Source organism: Miniopterus schreibersii, assembly GCF_964146895.1.
Source record: "Miniopterus schreibersii genome assembly, chromosome: 17".
In the NCBI taxonomy this organism is placed as follows: Eukaryota; Metazoa; Chordata; class Mammalia; order Chiroptera; family Miniopteridae; genus Miniopterus; species Miniopterus schreibersii.
Window position 1 is genome coordinate 4,815,191 of NC_138117.1, and position 20,345 is coordinate 4,835,535.

A 20,345-nucleotide genomic window follows, 5' to 3' on the forward strand; every position below is an offset into this window, starting at 1 on the left:
CAGAGGTGACATTTTCCTTTCCCAGCTGGGAATGTCATGAGCAAAACTGAGGATTCTAAAACTACTGGAGTGAAAGTTTGCAGTACTACTCTGCGCCCTCAGGGTAGTAGGGTGAGCACACATGTGTCATGTCCCTCTCTCAGACCTGTGGATCGAATGTAATAATTTATTTTTTCAGTATAAAAAGCAAGAAAACTGAACCGATAAAGGGAGAGGAAAAGGCAGGTAACATTGAAAGAGGGAGCTGCTTAGTCATTCAAGCTACTGTTGAAATAGTGAATGTCTTTAATGTGATGTCTGTGCTAGAGTGGTTTATAATCCTATCCTTCCTCCTTTTTGCTCTTCTCTAGAGATTAGCTCACTCTGCAATGTCTAAATGACTGAGAAGGGTGCATACTGATCTATAATTTAGAGAAACAATTTGGCTATTCTTGTTAGCACAACCTGACGTAGCATTGCCCTCCCAGCACTGCCTACCTTGATTTCACAAGCAGACCATGAAAAGCAGTGATTTGATACATTTTCGATGTGCTCTTCTCTCCTTTCATCCTTATAAGGCAGGGACTAGGTTGGTATTTTGCAAACCTGCTGTCTTAGCCTAAACCTCCATCGTTATTTATTAAGTGGAAATTCGATCATCTTGCCAGAAGAAGGAGTCCGACAAAGGCCGTGTTCTTGGAGCCAAGTCCTCAGGGTGGCCAGCTCTGCCCAGCTGCCTCCTTTGGTCCCTGTGTGATCTGTAGAGCTGGATTTTCTGCTTGAGGTTGGGGTGGGGTGCAGGGACAAAACAAATAAAAGAGACCCATGGGTGTAAGAGGGGTGAGCCAGAGGTCAACTAGAGATCTAGCTGACACCAAAGGCCCATGACCAGAAGCCCAGATTTGTGACTCAGTCCCATAACCTGAGCTGAATTTCCTGGAGTGGTTCTCAAAGTTCAGCAAGCCTAGAACTCATCCGGGTGCTTCATAGAAATGTCGACTGTTAGGACCCAGGCTCAGATTCAGATCCAGTAGATCTGGTGTGGGGTCTAGGAATCTGCGTACGTCACAGATGCTGGTGGTCTGAGGACCACACTTGGGGAGACACAAACCTAGTGCCTCTTCTCTCTCTCTCTCTCTCTCTCTCTCTGTGCTTTGCCTCTACTTCTAAAAGTGACTTTGAATATGACTCTTTTTTAAAAAAATGTTTTTATTGATTTTAGAAAGAGGAAGAGAGTGGGAGAGAGAGAGAGAAACATCAATGATGAGAGAGTGTCGTTGATCCGCTGCCTCCTGCATGCCCCCGGCTGGGGATCAAGCCCACAACCTGGGCATGTGCTCTGACCGGGAATCGAAACTGTGACCTCCAGGTTCATGGGTTAACACCCAACCACTGAGCCACACAAGCCGGGCTGAATATGACTCTTTTAATGTCACCACTTGGAACTGCTGATATACTTTTATCTAATCTGGTTGAACTCTACCTGAGAGGACTTTCAGTACATTATTTCCTGGATATCTGCATTTTTCTGGAAGGCTCCACTGGACCCGCTTCATATCCAGTGGCTTAAATGATAGGAAGCTGGAGTTTGCGGCTAGACTGCCAGGTCTACCCCACTCCTCGCCCTTTGGAAAGCCCTCTCGCACTCGAACGTAGGGTAAGAGCTACTCCCAGGCCGGGGTTTTAGACAGGAGAGCTGAACACCTGGGAAGCAAATTACCAAGAATCGGAAAGGTTCCCCTGTATCATGGAGGGACTTCTTTTCGTAATATATAAACCACTGAAATAATAAAAAATACAAATAATTTATAATTGACTACCATGGGCCCGGCCTCATCCCACATAATTTAAATAATTATTATTGTCCTTTATAGATAAGAAACAAGACCCCAGGAAAGTTAAGTAACTTGTACAACTAAAAAAATAGTAGCTTGGATGTCTTGGTTTGTGTAGGTTAGAAAGGAACCATTGAATAAACTAGAAATCTGAAGAAGCCCTCTCTTTCAAACAGGAAAGGAAATAAAGACACCAAGGTCACTTAGAGGTACGACACAAGCACTTGTGAGAAGTGTTGTCGTTTCGTTGTGTTTTTTTAATTTGAAGTTTTTCAGAATGTGTCTAGGCACCCTCGCTGCAGCCTTCACTGCATAATGGGGTTAATTCCAGGACTTTCATTGTCGCTCAGGATGTGACAATGTAATAGTCATTTGTGTCACTAAACCTTTTAGGCTGGAAGATTTTTGTACATTAGTAGCTATTAAAGATCTTGCTGTAGAAATTACTGTCACCATTACGGAAGCCCTAACTTGACCCACACTGATCACAACATGTTTCTGGCATGGTCGAGAAGTTTCTCCTGATTCAAGTAGCTTTGTAGAGCATATTAAAAGACTGGCTTCAATTTCTCTGGAGTTACATAGCCCTTCTGTTATGTTAGTCCTGGAAGAATCCCTTCTGAGGATTTTTAAATTTAATTTTATTTTATTTTAGTGTTCTGGATAGAAAAGATAAGAAGACAATTGACATTTCTTAGTGTAGAATCCCAGAATCCTATCTATGATAAAAGTGTCCCCTGGCCCACCAGCCCAAGTACAAAGGTGGTCTCATTAACATTCATGCCCCCCTTTGTATCCTGTGGCCCTTGATCGAAGAACCAGGTTTCCAGGCATCCCTACAAAATCCCTTCTGGGCGGTTGTCGGGGTTCCCAGTGTAGTCTGTCACGCTCTCGGTCGCAAGTTTGTTCATGCCCACCTGCTCTCTTTGTTAATACATCCTTAGATAGTAAAAGCTTGAATGTATAATCAGTGATAGTAAGGAACAGAGATTGTGCTTTACCATTTTTTTCTGAGGAGTGGTTTTATTAAAAAAAAAAAAAAAACTGGTACAAGATTTCCCCCTGTAGAGGTGCGGGATTCTCATATGTCAACGAGCTGTAACCTTTTGAAGGTTTAATAAAATCAGCAAACGTATGTTCGTGCGAGGGTGGATCTGAATCAAATCTATTGTTGAACGAGTGGCATTCATTTCCAGTGCACACGTGGACCTGAGTTTTAAAATATTTGGTTGAAAAATGTCAAGCTGCTTATTGTTTTAGATTATTCGAGCAGCTTGCCAGTGTACTCGTTTTAAACAGTTGTACTTCTAAAAGGCTACAGTGTTTGCATATTTATTCTTCAGCTTTAAAAATTCATCCAGTGGCATGAGTGGTGGGGAAATACCTTGAATTCCTTTTTTTAAAAAGTATGTTTTTATTGATTTCAGAGAGAGGAAGGGAGAGGGAGAGAGAGAAACATCCATGATGAGAGTCATTGATCAGCCGCCTCCTGCACGCCCCTGGCTGGGGATCGAGCCCGCAGCCCGGGCCTGTGCCTCCTGGTTCATAGGAATCCTGACCTCCTGGTTCATAGGAATCCTGACCTCCTGGTTCATAGGTTGATGCTCAACCACTGAGCCACAGTGGCCAGGCTCAAATTCCCCTTTTGAATAGATTGCATTTCCTAGAAAATATAAAACGATTGTCCTTCACCTTCAGCAGTCATCTTAGACTAAGAGACTCGCTGGACACCCGGTGCTTGTCATTCCCTCGCAGGGTGGAGAAGTTCTCCCCAGCGCCCCCCAGAGGTCAGTGTAGAATGGGCTGCGTAAAGCTAATGGAGAAGCTAATACCTCCCGTGTCCAGGGTCAGCCCCCTGGGAAGGGCAGGGCTCAGGGACAGCGGACACTTGTTGAGCACTATAAGGCACTGGAGACTGGACGGTGGGCAGGGCAGCCACGGGCCCTGCCCTCCTGGAGGTCATGGGCACAGTCCAGCAAGGACCAGTATTGGCAGAGAGAACAGACGTCTCCAAAGTGGGTATGGGGAGATCCATGAGGATATTGGGAAAAACATTTAAATGTAGGTTTATCTCATTTTACACTTTTAGTGTTGTGAATGTTTCATAATGCACATAGACTGCTGGCCTTCTGAAGCACTTTTTAAATAATGCACTTAATTATTTTGTACACATATACAAAGATCTGCCTCAGGACCCTCGGCTCAGTTCCATTGATCTCAGCTTGTATCTGTAAGAAAGATTGAGAACTATATTTAAAAAATCTAATGTATCTAATCAGGAAATTGATTTAATCAAAACACTCCATTCTATAAACGGTTTGCTTGAGCATGTTTTTTCTCAAGATGAAAGAGCACCCAGCAGCATGGTTATTTTTGGCACTTATATCCAATTTAGCACCTCTTTCAAGTAGGATTTGCAGTTGAAGGAGCTTATCACAGATTTCTGTAAAATGATCTGTTATAATGGCATTATATTGCAGTTTTTGAGAAAACACAAACCACAACCTCCTCAGTGTCTTGTTTACGTGCCCCCGTTCCGTCGTCCTGGGCCTGCAGCGCTTCTTCCTCGGGTGGTTCTGAACTGTGACCCCCTCCTCGAGGAAGGTCTGCGCACGGATTTCCCCCGAGTTTGCTCTCTGCCCACCACTCGTGGCCTGTGCATTGTAGTCAGCCGACTGACTTCCAGGTGACTCGCCTTGAGCGGCGGCCGCTCGTTTCCTGCACTGCGGCGTCCCGGGTACGTGCTGACCAGTGGGCACTGCCAGTGCCACAGGCTGCTGCCGTCGGGCTGCTTCCACGATGCTGGCTTTCCGAACGGCTCCGTAAAAAGACACGTCTCTGCTGTATCCCCTGCTCACCCATATCATCCTATCTTCAGTGCTCATCCCTTCCCCAGGTTTCCCTAGTAGCTAGGTGTGGGGTTTTGGGGTTTTCCCCCTGCCCCCAAAAAGATCCTTCCCCTTTGGTTCTTTTCTACAGGACTTCTATGACAATTACATATTTGTATTACTTTCGTTTCCAAAACAGAATCATTTGATGACTATTATTAGAAAAATAATTCTATAAAATACATCTTAGTTTGCTATATTGACTCTTTTTTGGGACTTCTAAATCTAATTTGGTGCATTTCACTACTTGAAAGGGAATTATCATCAACATTTCCAGATGGATCTGTTTATGAGCCTTTAGTAACTTTTTTAGTCTTCTAAATTAGCATGCCCATCTATGATTCCTAAATTCAAATTAAACCAGTATATTTCTGGTACCCCTCTTAAATGAGGCTCCCTGATTCACTATTCTGCTTAAGACTAATAGGTTGTTGTGAAGAAAGGCTTCTGCACTAAGTTTTATTCTGACCCCTGGGCCTTTGCACCAGCTGTTCCCTTTCACTGGATTTCTCTTTTCCAGATCTTCAAATGCCAGCCCTAATCACTCAGGTTTCAAACCAAATTTTACTTTTTTGGCCAGTGAACCCTCACCATCCTGTCACATTATTTTTTTTAAGAGAACTAATTTAATTTGTATTTTTATTTTATAACGTGTGTCTGGAGTTATCTTTTTCACTTGGTCGTTGCCTGTCCTCCAATCAGAATGTAAGTTCAGAAGAACAGAGGCCTTGTCCCTCCAGATCATTGCTCTACCCCCAGCACATACACAGAATGGTATCTGGCACACATAGTGGTTTGATAAATCTTGCTGGTCGCATGGATAAAACATTTTGGATATTCTGGGAGAGAGAGACAGAGAGAGAGAGATGAAAGAAGAGAGAGTATGTTGGAAGGAAAGAGAATACTTTCTGATTTTTTATTGAATTTCTTAATGTTTATTGATTTTCCACGTTTTTTATTTCTTAAGTCCATTTTTGTAATTTTTCTTTGTCTAGAAAAGTATTTCTTTGATCACCCTAAGCATTATTTTATATATGTTATACAGTCTTTCCATAAAACTAATTTAATCTGAAGTAGAGTTTATATTCAAATTGTTGATTTTGTTGACATTTTTAGCAACATACATCTTTATGTGGTTTGGAATTTTGGTTTGCTGACTCATTGTGAGTGGGATGTTTTAAAATTGAGTTTGTAGCCAAGCCGGGCATGGCTCAGCGGTTGAGCGTCGACCTAGGATCCAGGAGATCAGGGTTCGATTCCAGGTCAGGGCACATGCCCGGGTTGCGGGCTGCAGCCGATCAATGACTCTCTCATCATTGATATTTCTCTCTCTCTCTCTCCCTCTCCCTTCCTCTCTCTGAAATCAATAAAGATATATTAATATATATATATATATATATATATATATATATATATATATATATATATATATATATATATATATATCGAGTTTGTACTATTGTTTTCCCTTCCTCTGGGCCTCCTGTTCTTTCTAGAGGTTTCCTGATTGCTTTCACCTGGCCTGCCACACTGCTAGTCCAGAGCCAGGTGTAATTATGTTGTGTCAAGTAATAGCAACGGTAATAACGAGATCCCGGATCCTCTTACAGAGCCAGTGGGTGGCTAGCATCAGTGCCTGGTCCTGATTCATGTCTGCCCAGTTCTCCTCTACAGACTCAGACTCTCTACAGAGCTGAGCCCCTTGGCACGTGCTCCGTTTCCAGCCTGCCGTCGGGAGCCCGCTGCCCCCTTGCTTAGGCAGTTAGCCTGGCTCGGCTCCCCCTGTCTGCCGTGAGCGGCGAGATCCTCTTGCCTGTCGAGCAGAATGCCCAGCAGTCGGTGCTGGCTTCTAGACCCGGAGTCCTGCAGGTCTGCTGGCCTCAGACCCACTTGCTGCTTTGTGATTCTAATCCACTTCTAGTCCACAGACATGTTTATTTGGTTTTTTGGAGCCAAACTACAACCTTTCGGTTTTCACTTTTTCTATTTCATCGCTAATTGCCCATGTTTGGAACAAAGGAAGCTTATAAAGGTGCAAATGTACTGTACACCATGTTGACCAGAAGTCTAATTATCAACTTTTAAGCATTATTTTATTTCATGTCGTAATTTCTTGTTCACAGCTCTGTATGGTCCTAACCTTTGAAGACCCATTAAAAGGTTAATCTTTTAAAATTAGACTCATTGTTTATGCTCATTACTGAGAGAAAGGGAGTTACATTACACAGTAGTTGAGAGTAAACGTCTTTAATGGGGTTTTTTGTAACTAAAGTTGTAAAGGTCAAGGAAATTTGTTTTAATTGTGCATTGGTCACAAAGAGAAATATCATTTTCTTTAAGGAAATGAGCTAGCTTGGTTCTAAGTCACATCTTATTACTAAACAGAAAAACTCAAGCTGCTTTGTTGAGTCTCGACTGTATTTCAAGCCCTGTGAGAAATACGTATGAAGGTAATAAAAAGGTCTCCGTCATTAGGAATCTTCTAGTCTAGTGTTTCTCAGCTGAGGAGGGGTTGGAAGGCATTATCCTTCCTTATACCTAGTAGCAGTGCCTCAGATCAGGGGTGGAGGGCTTCGTATTTTCAAACCCTGCACACTACGTCTCCTTCCCAGCCCCCTACTACCAGGGCCTTGTATTCTTTGCTCCCCCCAACTGCTTGAGAATTACCCAGAGAGAAAGCCACTTTTACTAAGAACATACACCATCTCCATTGGGCATTCTGATAACAATAAAACATGTAATTAAGTGCTGAGGTGGATTAGGAAACAAGACTGATCCTGCACGGGGTACCAGGCAAGTAGCATTAAGCTTTTCCCTTGCAATTGCTGTTGTGTCACCGCTGTGGACAGTTGTTAATGTCCTTTTTTTGATACATGGAGATGGGAGCTTAAAGACCCCAAGCACTTGAAGGTTCTTGGTCAGAGGGGGACTTCGCATCCCAGGCTGTCCTCTAAAGCCCATGGTCCTAACTACTGCAAGAAGAGGGGCCAGGACAAGGTTGAAACCTGCTCTCCCTCCCGTGTTGCAGTTAACCGAAGAAACTTATGGAGATGGAAATTCATAAATTGTGGGAGTAGAGACTTGAAAGAGATGAAACATGCTCCTTTAATAGGCCATTTAGTTCTTTCTTTGATCTTTAAATAACACTACACCTACATTTGTCTACAATAGCGTAAAAATGTGATACTTGCCTTTTACCATCCACTCCTTACCCTTGGAAATCTTTATACCTTCTCTAAAGAGATTAAGCTCAAAGGCGACCTCAGGATTTGCTTTTGTTCCCGGTTGAAGCTTCTCATTCCTCCTTGAAATATGCCGGACTTTTGATGCTTTCCCGAGACCCTATTCTAGACCCTCTCCCTGTGTTCAAGGTGCTCCAGGGGAGAGAGTCATTCTGTGCCCAGTCTTGCCAGCTCTGTAAATTCAAGTGACAGTGGAATCCTTCATTAGATTAGCCACTGCCAGGACCAGGAAGCCTCAGTTAAAGACCTGAACTCATTGTCACTCAGCATCGCCTGGTTACCTAGTAACTGGCGAGCTGTTTAGAGAGGTCTGTGTGCTGGTGATTGCCTGAGCTTTTCCCCCCCTCTGCAACCTGTTACTGAAATGAAACTATAACTTAGCTATTTCGTGGCATATGGATGTTTTCAAATGGAATAAGTTCACGCTGTTTTAAGTTAGGCTCACCAAACAACATTTAAAAAATATTTGTCATATTTCTAAATACCATGGACTGTGATTGATTCTCCCACTAATTCAAACTGGCAGTGCACAGTGCCCTGAGCTTATGCCTGCTTAAGCAGTCCTTATGCAAACTACTTATGTTCTTCAGCTTCCCAAGCAAGTCTTTCCTAGAGGGACTTGTTTGTAACATTTGAGGTCATCTCGAAGGAATTATGGTGTCATCAGTAACAGCTACCGTTTAAGGAGTTCATGCTCTGTGCCAGGGACGAGGACAGTGATGGATACATTAAGTCATCTCATTTAATTCTCATAACACACTTCACACGTAGGTTTGTTAGTATCCCTACTTTACAGATAGGGAAGCAAGGTTTAGAGAGGTTAAATCACTTGCCCATGTCAAGCAGAAAGGGATACTGTGGAAAAAACTCATTGGGCTCTGTGTGTAGGCAAAAAGTAGCAGATTAATTTTTAGCATAGTCAAGGTAATGCATTAGGGAAAAGCAATCCAAAGTCGTCTCTGTACCACTTTTTTATGAAGCAGGCAGAGGGATATGATATAAATAACCTGTCACTCGCGGTCAGAAGCTCTGGGGTCTATTTTCTGGCCCTGCCACTTGGGCAAATCACTTTACTTCTCTGTGTTAAATGGAGACTGTTGGCCATAATCTCTTAATTTCTAATTTTGCCTTTAGTTGGGTGTGGGTGTAGGAGTCTGGAAAGGAATCCAGAGTCATTGTAGAATGTATGTAATTCTGTATAATTAAAGAGATCAACTACATTCTGGGACCTGTCAGGAAGGTTGTTACAGCTTCTATATAGTAAACAAAAATGTATGGTATTTATACATTACAAACGTGACTGCTGCATTTCCAAAATCTAGTGGACTTAGAGGAAGTTCAGAAGGAAGCATCCAAGTGGTGTGATGAGACTGTCCTAGTGAGCGTAGCAATCTCCAGCATGCAACGGGAGAAAAAGCCTCATTTAGGAATGTCTACAGTCATGATTGTTACGTAGTATGTACTTGAGAAGGTGGTCTTAGGGCAGATAAAGCGAAGTACCATGTGGCAGATAATAAACATATAGAATTTTTTACCTTGGATGCAAAAAATAAAAATAACTTTGAGAACATTTGAGTGCAAATGCAGAAAGGACAGTCCATCGTGAGTTATTCAAGGGAACTGTTGGTGTGGAGTCCACCCTGGATGGACAGGGACCATGGTTACTGTGCCCTCCCTCAGTTTACCCCAGGGTCCAGTGGAAGTTGATGCATCATGGCTTCAATTCAAGTAGGAATTTTTTTGTTTGTTTTTAACCCTCACCAGAGGACATTTTTCATGGTCCCTGAAGTATTTTGAGTTGTCATGACAGTAAAAAGCTGAAGCCCACAGTGTGGCAACAAGGTCACAACATCCATTGATGGAGAAAGTGAGCGTTCCGTTTCCATGATGATCTTTTGTTTTAATTCATTTCATTTAGAGAGAGGAAAGCTGATCCATTCCCCTTTGTGGTCTCTGTTAAAGTTCTGAAGATTACCTTGTATTTGCATTAAGTTCTTTTTTATTTTTCAATTACAGTTTACATTCAGTATGATTTTGAATTAGTTTCAGGTGCACAGCACAGTGGTTAGACAATCATACACTTTACAAAGGGCTCCCCCTGATAGTTCCAGTACCCACCTGGCGCTGTACATGGTTATTACCCTATTATTGACTATAGCCCCTATGCTATATTTTACATCCCGGGACTATTTCGTAACTGCCAATTTGTACTTCTTAATCCCTTTGCCTTTTCACCCAGCCCCAACCCTGCCTCCCCTCTGGCAACCATCGGCCTGTTGTTCTCTGTATCTAGAGGCCTTTTCCATTTTGTGTGTTCGTTTATTCTGTTCTTGAGATTCCACATGTAAGTGAAATCATAGGGTATTTGCCTTTCTATGACTGACTTATTTCACTTAGTGTAATACTCTCTAGACCTATCTATGCTGTTGCAAATGGTAAGATTTCATTTTTTTTTTAATGGCCAGGAATTATGTGTGTGTTTTTTAACAGTAATTCCTCATGGACCCTTTCCTAATCATTTGCAAAGTAACTAAAAAGTCCCCCACCCTCAAAACAAATTTCTTTTTTTTAATTGATTTGAGAGAGAGAGACATTGAGAGACATTGATTGGTTGCCTCCCCCACGTGCCCCATCTGGGGGTCGAACCTGCAACCTAGGTATATGCCCTGATCAGGAATCAAACCCGTGACCTTCCAGTGCATGGGACAATGACACCACACCAGCCAGGGCACAAATTTCTTTCTATTCCTTAATCTATACAGAGGCAAATCCATATGCTAATCCACACTAATTTGGCTTTTTAAAATGGGAATTGGTGGCAGAGGAGGAATTAGTGTACAGCTTCCCAGGGACTGTGCTTTTCAAAGTGCCAGCACTCGCTTGAGGAGGTAAGCCCTGGTCTGCTGTTTAGTTTTTATCTCCTAGCACATCAAATAGGTCGAGGACTTGAGGCTGCAGAGTAATGTAAAGACAGGGGCTTTCCGTTGATCTTGCTGACCGACTTCTATAGAGCACACTCAGGACATCACAGAAGGTTAGATAATTGAGACCATTTTCATAATCAATAGACAAACAAGCATCAAAAACAGTACTCTAAGCTGCATGGGCTTCTGGGATTTTAAAAACCATTTGGAGCCAAGCAGAATCCTTTAGCTTGTAAACCTGGATGTCAAAAATACAATCTTGTCCAAATTAAACTATGAAAGAGTCTGTAAAGTCCCAAATGCTTCTATTCTTTCTTTCTTTAAAAAAAAAAAAAAAAATTCTACACACCATCCCTGGAACATAGGGGTGAGTGGATGGTTGTGAAAAAAGAGACGTTGTAGCTGTACACTATACCACCCATCGCTGGATTCCACCATGGGGAGGATGGTCATTATTGAGACAGACGTTGTTAAGCTCTGTCTCCCTTTCTTTCCCCGAGGAAGTTAAAATCCAGTCTTGTAATTCAACTCTTCTGCTTCCCTCATCCTCTCAAGTGAGACAACGTACCCTGTGGTTGCTTAGGGCAAAGGGGGAGTAATTCAGAAGCGTGCTTCTTTCACTTAGAGCAGTATCATCTCCAGCTGCAACCAGTCATGACTCCTGGATAAAACCCAAACAACTCCATTTAATCAGAATGATTTCCCTCCAAAGACACTCTCTGCTATGCCCGTATCCACAAATCAATGTTTAATAAGTTTCATTCATTTCTCCCAAATACTCCGCAATCTTATTTTATAAACCTACCTAAGGGTTGGTTTTTGCGAGTCGCAGATAAATTAGATCCTTCTGGGTTTGTCCTAAGATACCTGTCCAGCAGTGTACTCAGAGACTTCCGCCAGGAGCAGTTAAGGCCCTCCTCTGATGAAGCCAGTCTGAATGCCTCGCACAAGCAAGGGGGGACAGTCTGGAAGGAAGCAGCTCCTTCCAGGAGCAGCTGTGGGGATGCGTGAGCATTTGGACAGATGGCCCATTTTCTTGTGAAAGAAGCCTCCATCCCACAAGCCATCAGCACCCAACAGCTTCACTAAACAAAGCTCAAAGATAGGAGGCAATTCAAGAGGAGCTCAGATGGTTGCTGTGTGGTGTCTGAACACACTCTGTGTGTCAGGAGTCTCACTTTACTCTGCAGACCACCTAGTCTGGTCATTGGGGTGACAGTATTTGTTCAGACATAGTCCCTTTTGTCTGTGCCAGGCAATAGCACACAGTACATTTAGCAGCTGCCCTCTGAAAGCCAAGACTGTTGTCTTCGACAGGGATCACAAAAACGTGGACTTCTTGAGAAGTGCCTTCCCACCTGCGTTTAGATCCTAAATTGTGGGAAGATCTTGGCAGCCAGGAGATGCTCAGAGAAAAGTCTGTGGGGGCTTTTCAATGGACAAGTTCCCCCTTTAAAGTGGTTAGAATTGAAAAAGAATTCTTGAAAACAGTCATGGAATATCGGACGAGATATAACCTGGAAAGATTTTATTTATCTCTTCTGTTCGTTTTCCATCTAAGGCCAAAGACCGGAGTCTATTTTAGCAACCCTCCAAGGAAAGGAATTTTCCATAGTCTTTCCCCTGTTAGCACTTTTAACTTCTGCGGAAGCCTCCATTAGAAAATTCTCTGCTGCAACTCAAACCAGGCTCCTTTGCTTTAAAAGTCTGCTGTTCCCGTCTCCACAGAGGGGCCTGAAGCTGTTATTACATCACTTCTTGGCTTCTTCTCTAAGGCTCGATAATGAAAGGGCTTTCCCTCCTCCTTAAAAAATGTAAGCCACATTTTTTAACTCTTAATTATTTTTGTTGTTGAAAATTTGATTGGGGATTTCCTGTGTCTGGAAATGCATTAGGCCTTGAACTTTGTAGCCCAAACACTCCTCCCATTACCTCTTCAAATACACCAAATAAAATGCGACCAAGAGCATGAAGCAGCTGCAGAGAAAACATCACAAAGGCAAAAAATAAAACCACCGGGTAGTTATCTCTCTGGTTCTTTACTGAGCAAGACATTTGTAAAAAGAAGCACGCTTGAAAGTTAAGTGGGCATCTCATTTATTGAGGATTGATCAGCAAGTACTTAGTCAGGTTTAGATAAATACGTATAAAACTCAGAATTTAAAATGCATAATGTTAAAAGCGAGGCATGTCAAGAACATAAGTATGACCCAAAAGTATGTATTTATATATAAATATAAATTGATGTATATATTTCTATATATAACTTCTAATTACCATGGGCCTTTGGAAATGATTGAGCTTTCAGCATGCTGCTAAACACAGTGACTTCCGATTTTACAATTAGATTTGATCTCCAGTTGGTTTTCAGAGGGATACAATCTTTTTCAGGTTAGTAAATGTGGACATTCCCACATTCGTTCCCTTTGCTCTGCGCGGCTGGCCTAGGATGAGCTCCCCGGGCCCTCGGTGCTGTGCTCACTTATAAAGCCAGTAGAGCGGCGAGGGCCCCTCCGCCTCCAGGCTGTTTGCTGTGGCTGCCGCCGCCCTGGTTTTGATCAGCTTGACTCTGCTGCGTCTGGAGGAGGTGGCGGTGAAGGGCAGCCGGGCCTGGGAGCTGGGCAGGCGGGGGTCGGAGGGCGGGGGCCGCTGCCGTCGGGGCTCCCTGCCTGCACCTGGCCACAGAGGCAGAGAAGGCGCTGGCCTCTCCCCTCGTCCTTTCCAGGGGGTTCTTCTCCGTGAACTGGAGTTCACCGTATCCCTGGGTAGTCCTTTGTTTTCTGGTTGCTTCAGCCAGATGCAAAGGTGTCTGATGAACGTTCATCTCTGCCTGACCCTGAGCCGGTGTGTTCTGCCTGCCCGTTAGCTCGTGGGGGCCACGCTCAGCGAGGCCTCCTGCACACTGTTTTCTAAGTGTAGGTAGAAGCTGCTCTTACGGTGAGAAAAACTCAGGTTCGTTATAAATTCTACTGAATTAGAACCAGCTTCTTGTCATTACTTGGTTTTTATTTTATTTTATTTTTTTATTACTTAGTTTTTAAATCAGATACTATTGGAATCACAACTACTGTCTCATGGTGGCCCCCAATTTTTTTTCTGATTTCAAAAAATTTTTTAAAACAAGCTCTTATAATCCAAATAGTTTGTGATCATTCCTCCCGAGCACGATGCCAAAGACCTTGTCCTGTAGGATGTCATTTAATTTCCTATTATTCTAAACCATTTCCCCCGTCTATTAGTGTAAGCGGTGATTCTGGATGAGAGAATGGAGGTATTTCTGCAAACGCATAGAAAGGTGATTTTTAAAACAACCTCAGTTATTCTGAAGGAAATCTGAAGGATAACGTAAGTTACCCTTCTGTATTATCTGAGGGAAAGTTTGTTAAAATGCATTTTGACACTTTTTATTCACTGGGACTTGAACTTCACTGGGAAAATGGTTCTGGGAGTGGAGAGAATGTTGACTAACGTTCATTCCTCATGGGATTACACCACTTACTGCATCAGAGTTTCCTGCTAATGCAATATTTTATTTTATTTTTCCTTAGGAACAACCCATTTGGGTTCATCTCATGGCCATTTGTTAGTCTGGGGCATTGTGCTTGTTTGTGACTCCGATGAAGTCACCGTGGGCTGGGTCGGTTGTGTATTCGGAGCCAAGGGGAGCTGGTGCAGCTGCTCAGGGAAGCAGGCAGTGCAAGGGGTCGCCCTGGTACTTCAGACCAAATCCTGCTTTCCCTAAGTCATGGGCTTTTCATTAACCATCGAGAAGATTTATTTAACTGATTTATTCACTACATGCTGTACATAGACATCAGCTGTTGATCTTGTGTGTTTTTAACTTTTTGTTGAAGTGTAATATTCTAAGAGAAAGCACACAAATCCTAAGTGTACAACAAGGTGAACTTTTACAAACTGAGCACAGCTGGGTGACCGGTACCCAGGTCAGGAACCAGAATATGACCAGCACCTCAGAAGCTCCCCTGTGCCCCCCCCGCCCCCGTCACTAACCCCTCTCACCTTGGACACCACTCTCCTGTTGTGCGTGTTTTAAATTCCAGACAAATGGAATTACACATGACACAGTGTTTTGTTTGGCTCCTTTCGGTCTTCATTACGTTTATGAGATTCATGTACATTTATCATGTGCTGCGTTTGTTCATTCTCGCTGCTGTGCAACGTCGCGTTGATAGATACAACGCAATTCATTCATTCCGCTGTTAACAGGCATGTAAATAGTGTCCTTGGGGGAGAAGGGGATGGGAGTTATTATGAATATTTAAAAACATTCTAGGCCATCTCTTTCGGTGAGAATATATACACACACGTACATTTCTGTTGAGTTTATTGATAACAGTGGAATTGCTGGGTCTCAGGGTGTGTGTATGTTCAGAGTCAGTAGATAAGTCAGTTTTTCAGAGTGGTTGTACCTCTACTCACGCCAGCAGTGTATGAGTTCCAGTGGCTCCACCTCCTCGCCAGTATTGGGCATTTTCTGTCTTTTTTTTTCTTTTTTGTTAATCTTCACCCAAGGATCTTTTTTCCATTGATTTTTAGAGAGATTGAAGTTTTGAACTCCACTTTCATGTATTATAATTAAGTTGTCAAACACCTGTTAGTAATAAGATATTTTTCTTAGTATTTGAAATTGTGTTAATAAAGAGAAGTATAAGGTGAGAACTTTTATAACTATTAGGATGACCTTATATCTTTTTGTGTGAAGCCTTCTACACTAAGTCTTCCACCAGTAATGGCTTGGATCTTCTAAGGCATAAAAAAATAGAAAAAATATGAAAGTTTCATATCTGTATTTGGAATTCGTATGAATCTTCCTCCTTCATGTCATTTCTGCTCAGTCTTATTTTCTTTTGTTTTTATTATTTATTCTAGGTCGTACTGGTCAGTGGACATCTGGACAGCTGGGACGTTGGGCAGGGTGCCATGGATGATGGTGGTGGAGTCGTTATATCATGGGAAGCACTCTCACTTATTAAAGATCTTGGTAAATATTTAGAAAGTTGTTAAAGTGTGAGGGTCTCACTAGTGACGTGTTTAACTCAACACACAAAATACTCAACAGATTAATTACTCTAGATTCCCCTGAGGTTTATATGCTTTTTTCAGTTGACTCTCAGAAAAAAACTAATTTGTCCCCTTAAAAAAGAGTAATTCTTATTCAAGTGTCTGCCAGACAACCAAAGTCTCCAGTATGATCAGCCCCTGGGGAGCATGAACAAGCAAATAAAACCATAGCAACTGTAAGCACATCAGTAAGGAAACTATGACGAAATGCAAAGAGAAATCATCAGCTCCCTCTCCTTCCTTTAACCTGTTCCTCTTTTTAAAAAATTGTATTTTTTGAATTTCTATCTCCCCACCCCGTCTCTTTTGGCAACTGTCAGCCTGTTCTCTGTATCTATGCTTCTGTTTCTCTCTTGTTGTTTTGTTATTGTTGTTGTTGTTTATTCACTTGTTTTGTTTTGTTTAAGATTCCACATGTAAGTCAAATAATATTGTATTTTTATTTGTCTGACAAATACGGTATCTATCAGACAAAGAAAGACAAATACAAAATACAGCAAATGTTCTCTACGACCAAGGTCCGTGAGTTGGGTACCTGTTTTCTTCTATGTAACTTACTGTTTTGGGCCTTCTGTTTAGGTCTTTGGTCCATTTTGAGTTAATTTTTGTACATGGGGACAAACTGTAATCCAGTTTCATTCTTTTGCATGTGGCTCTCCAGTTTTCCCAGCACCATTTGTTGAAGAGACTGTCTTTACCCCATTGTGTGTTTCTGGCTCCTTTGTCGAAAATTATCTGCCCATATACACATAGTTTTATATCTGGGCTCTCTACTCTGTTCCACTGATCCGTGTGTCTCTCTGCCAATACCATGCTGTTTTGATGATCGTAGCTCTGTAGTATAATTTGAAGTCAGGTAGCGTGATATCTCCAGTTGCTTTTTTTTTTTCTTCTCAGGATTGCTTTGGCTATTTGGGGTCTTTTGTGGCTCCATACAAATCTGATGATTTCTCATTCTGTCCCTTTAAAAGAGGACACTGGGATTTTCATGGGGATCGCAGTAATCTTTTGGTTACTTTTCTATTTCTTTACTCCTGACTTGCCTAGGTTATTGTGTTTTAGGTGATTCTGTTGTAAACAGCATTTAGTAGGGTCTTAACTGTTCAGTTTCACGGTACCAATGACACAGACCTTTGTTCTGGTTATCATTGTGATTACTTATATTTCAGTAATTTGGCCTGGAAGGAGTAGGGGTAGGTCTCTGAGTGTGCACAGGTAAGAGTCATATGGAAAACGGGCGTATGTGCATCCTTCAAATTCTCCTCCAGGGGCTGCGGCCTGCTGCGTGTGCTCAAGGGTGTTGTGTGTCGGGTCTACTTGCGGATCCTCAGAGATGCTCCACTGCTGCATCTCATCAGTCATCCGTCTCCATATGTGCACTCATTGTTTCTATTGTCAGATTTGAGCCCCTAAAGCATGACTTTTAATCTTTGCGAGACCAGCACCCAACACAAGATAATCCCAATGACAGTGTTTGTCAGATGTAGCAGAAGTGAGCCCACTCGGGTGCTCTGAGCCGAAGGGAAGCTTCGCTGTGGGGAGGGGAGCAGTCAATCCACAGAGGCCCTTGGTCTCTAACAGAAACACGGGACTGGTGACCAAGGGGGCGGAACTCTGACCAGAAGGGAGAGGAAAGAGGAGAGAGAAGGAAGGTGAAGAGACACGACCACGGGGAGGGGAGCCGGCCTCCGGGAGCCGTCAGTGGAGGGTGAGCTTGGGCGCAGGTCGCAGTGTCAGGCGGGAGGTCCTGGTCTGCGTCGTTTTATCTGGTCATCGCCGTTACACTGTCTCTGTAGTTTAGCCTTTTTATTAATCACTTACCCTTCGTTTAATCATTTGCTTTTCCTCGCTCCATCTGAAACATCACGTTGGCATTAACTCAGAAAACTTCTTTTGACCTGGGCAGCCTCCCAGGGGAGCTACTTTCAGTCCCTTTTGATAGACACACGTTTGAAGCGACAGTTCTTTCCTCTTATGGAAGGAGACAGGATGTATTTAATACTTTTTCAAGCGGGGAGAGTAGTTGTGGTCGCCGTGGCAACTTTTTCGTAATTCCCCACGTGCTATGAAAAGTAACTTAGCGCCGTGGGGTGCATGCCCGTGAGGCGTGGCCCTGTCGTCGTGAGTTGCTGTGGACTCTTTGAAGTGATGGTTTTTTCCCCGCACTGTCTGTCAGCAACTACGGAGGGTTTGTTCTAGATTCAAAAACGTGTGAGATGAGCTGCCCTACCTCCAGGCGATTCCGACGTTTTGTCGTCTTCGTTTTTGGATCTGACTGCTGTTCACTCCTTTAGTTGTGGGCAGTTCTGTTCTGTGTCGCTGTCCCGAAGCTTTATATTCGGGGACAGTGTCTACTGCCTCTTTTCTTTCCCCCTTCGCTTCCCGAAGGATGGCTAGAGAGGAAAATGATCCTCTTATCTTTTCTCATCACGTTTGATTTTTTAATAAATTATATTTCTAACTATTCTACGCAAGTCTTATTTCTAAAAATTTTTAATATATATTACTTAAGATTAGCATTTTCCCCTACTACATACGCATCCAGGGTTTTTGTTTTCTTTTCAGATCTTCCAGGCTAGGAAAAAATGGACCATTTGTAAGCGGATGATTTAATTTCAATAAATGCCTTCTTATTTCTCTCTCCCTGTGATTTATTGCTTGAAACCATGAGAAAAATCCAGATACAGATGCTGTTTCCCAGCTTTGACAGAACCTTGCTTGTTGACCTCATGGCCTCTGGAAGATTTATCTCATGTGATTCAATGGTGAAAGTAACAGTGTTAGCAGTTAAAACCTTCTAAGATGCTCTCAGGAAGGGGAAACCTTTGTAATCCTGCTTCTTGTTAAGAGCTGGCAGTTTAAAAAGCAGGCACTTGCTAAGGTTGAGGAGATAAAAATGATGAAACAGAAATGCCTCTTCCTTCAGTTAAATACAGGCTGAGGACAGTGCATAGAGTAATCAAGTCAGAGTCTTAGACGCTTTCCCTTGATGAGTACACGTCTATGTGCTTATTTTTATCTGGTCTCCAAAAATGAGGATTCTTGTGTATTTATTTTCTTTAGGGGAAATGGATCTAGATCAAAATAGTTTTTGCAAAATACTTGATCTCTGTAAAAGCAAAGAGTTGCCTTATTAGCTCTCTTAGTTTGGAAAGGTACCCACGGATCCCTGCCTCAATTTACTCATCTTAAAATAATAATAATTGTTGTAAAAATGAAATGAGACAAAAACTTACAAAGCTTATAAGTGCCTAACATAAACACTAAGTAAATATTGGTAATAACCCCAGGTTTCTGACTTGGGTGTCTGTAGGGTTATATGAAACAGTAAATGCAAGGGAAGCTGATTATGTCGGGAAATTAACACATGTGGTTTGGATGTATTACTAGAGGCATAAATACAGGAAAAGGCAACTTAGTGGGGCAGATAAAGCATTTGGTTTTATTGTGTTTTGTTTGAGGAACCTGGAGGGTATCCACATAGCAACATCTAATGGGCAGCTGAACAATCTAAGTCTGGGGCTCAGACAGTTCTGAGCTGAAATCTCGATTTGTGACCTTTAGGATCTAGATGGTGGTTGGAACCAAGAAGATGTGAGAGATCAGCTGGAGCATTCGGGGAGCGGAAGGAAAGGGCCACCGGCTGCCTGAGGCAGGCGGGCGTCTAGGGGCAGAGGAAAGGAAGCCCTTGAAAAAGTCCCAAGGTAAAGCCAGACAAGGAGAGAGCCAGCGGGGGATGAGAGGGGAGTGGGGGACACAGCGTCAGGTGCCGAACAAGTAAGATGAGAGCCAAAGGGAGCTCCCAGGTTTTGGGATGTGGGGTGGTGGTGGCTGTGCCAGGAAGAGTCAGCTGAGTAGGGAAAGTGGAAGTCTGGTCACAGCACCGAGGAGAGGGGCCGTGGAGACAGTGAGCTTCAGGCCTGTCCTCGGGCCCCTGCGTGAAGGACAGGAGAGGAGCGGCCCGGGCTCGGCTGTGGCTGGAGGCTCTTCAACAGCAGGGTCTATAGGGTCATCTGGGCCCGGAGTCCCCACGGGCTGTGGCTGGAGGCTCTTCAACAGCAGGGTCTATAGGGTCATCTGGGCCCGGAGTCCCCACGGGTTGTGGCTGGAGGCTCTTCAACAGCAGGGTCTATAGGGTCATCTGGGCCCAGAGTCCCCACGGGCTGTGGCTGGAGGCTCTTCACCAGCAGGGTCTGCGGGGTCATCTGATCCCGGAGTCCCCACGGGCTGGGCTGGAGGCTCTTCAACAGCAGGGTCTATAGGGTCATCTGGTCCTGGAGTTGCCCACAAGCTGCAGCTGGAGGCTCTTCAATAGCAGGGTCTGCAGGGTCATCTGGGCCCGGAGTTGCCCACGGGCTGTGGCTGGAGGATTTTCAACAGCTGGGTCTGCGGGGT

At 43.3% G+C, this 20,345-nt stretch overlaps 1 protein-coding gene across 1 annotated transcript in view; it reads left to right on the plus strand.

Moving 5' to 3' along the window:
- The window catches only part of CPQ (carboxypeptidase Q), a 204,663-nt gene that overhangs the window by 115,565 nt on the left and 68,753 nt on the right, over positions 1-20,345 (plus strand). The window contains exon 5 of the mRNA XM_081116483.1: positions 15,759-15,870. Coding sequence (XP_080972609.1) covers positions 15,759-15,870 — 112 coding nt within the window. The remainder of the gene's footprint in view (positions 1-15,758; positions 15,871-20,345) is intronic.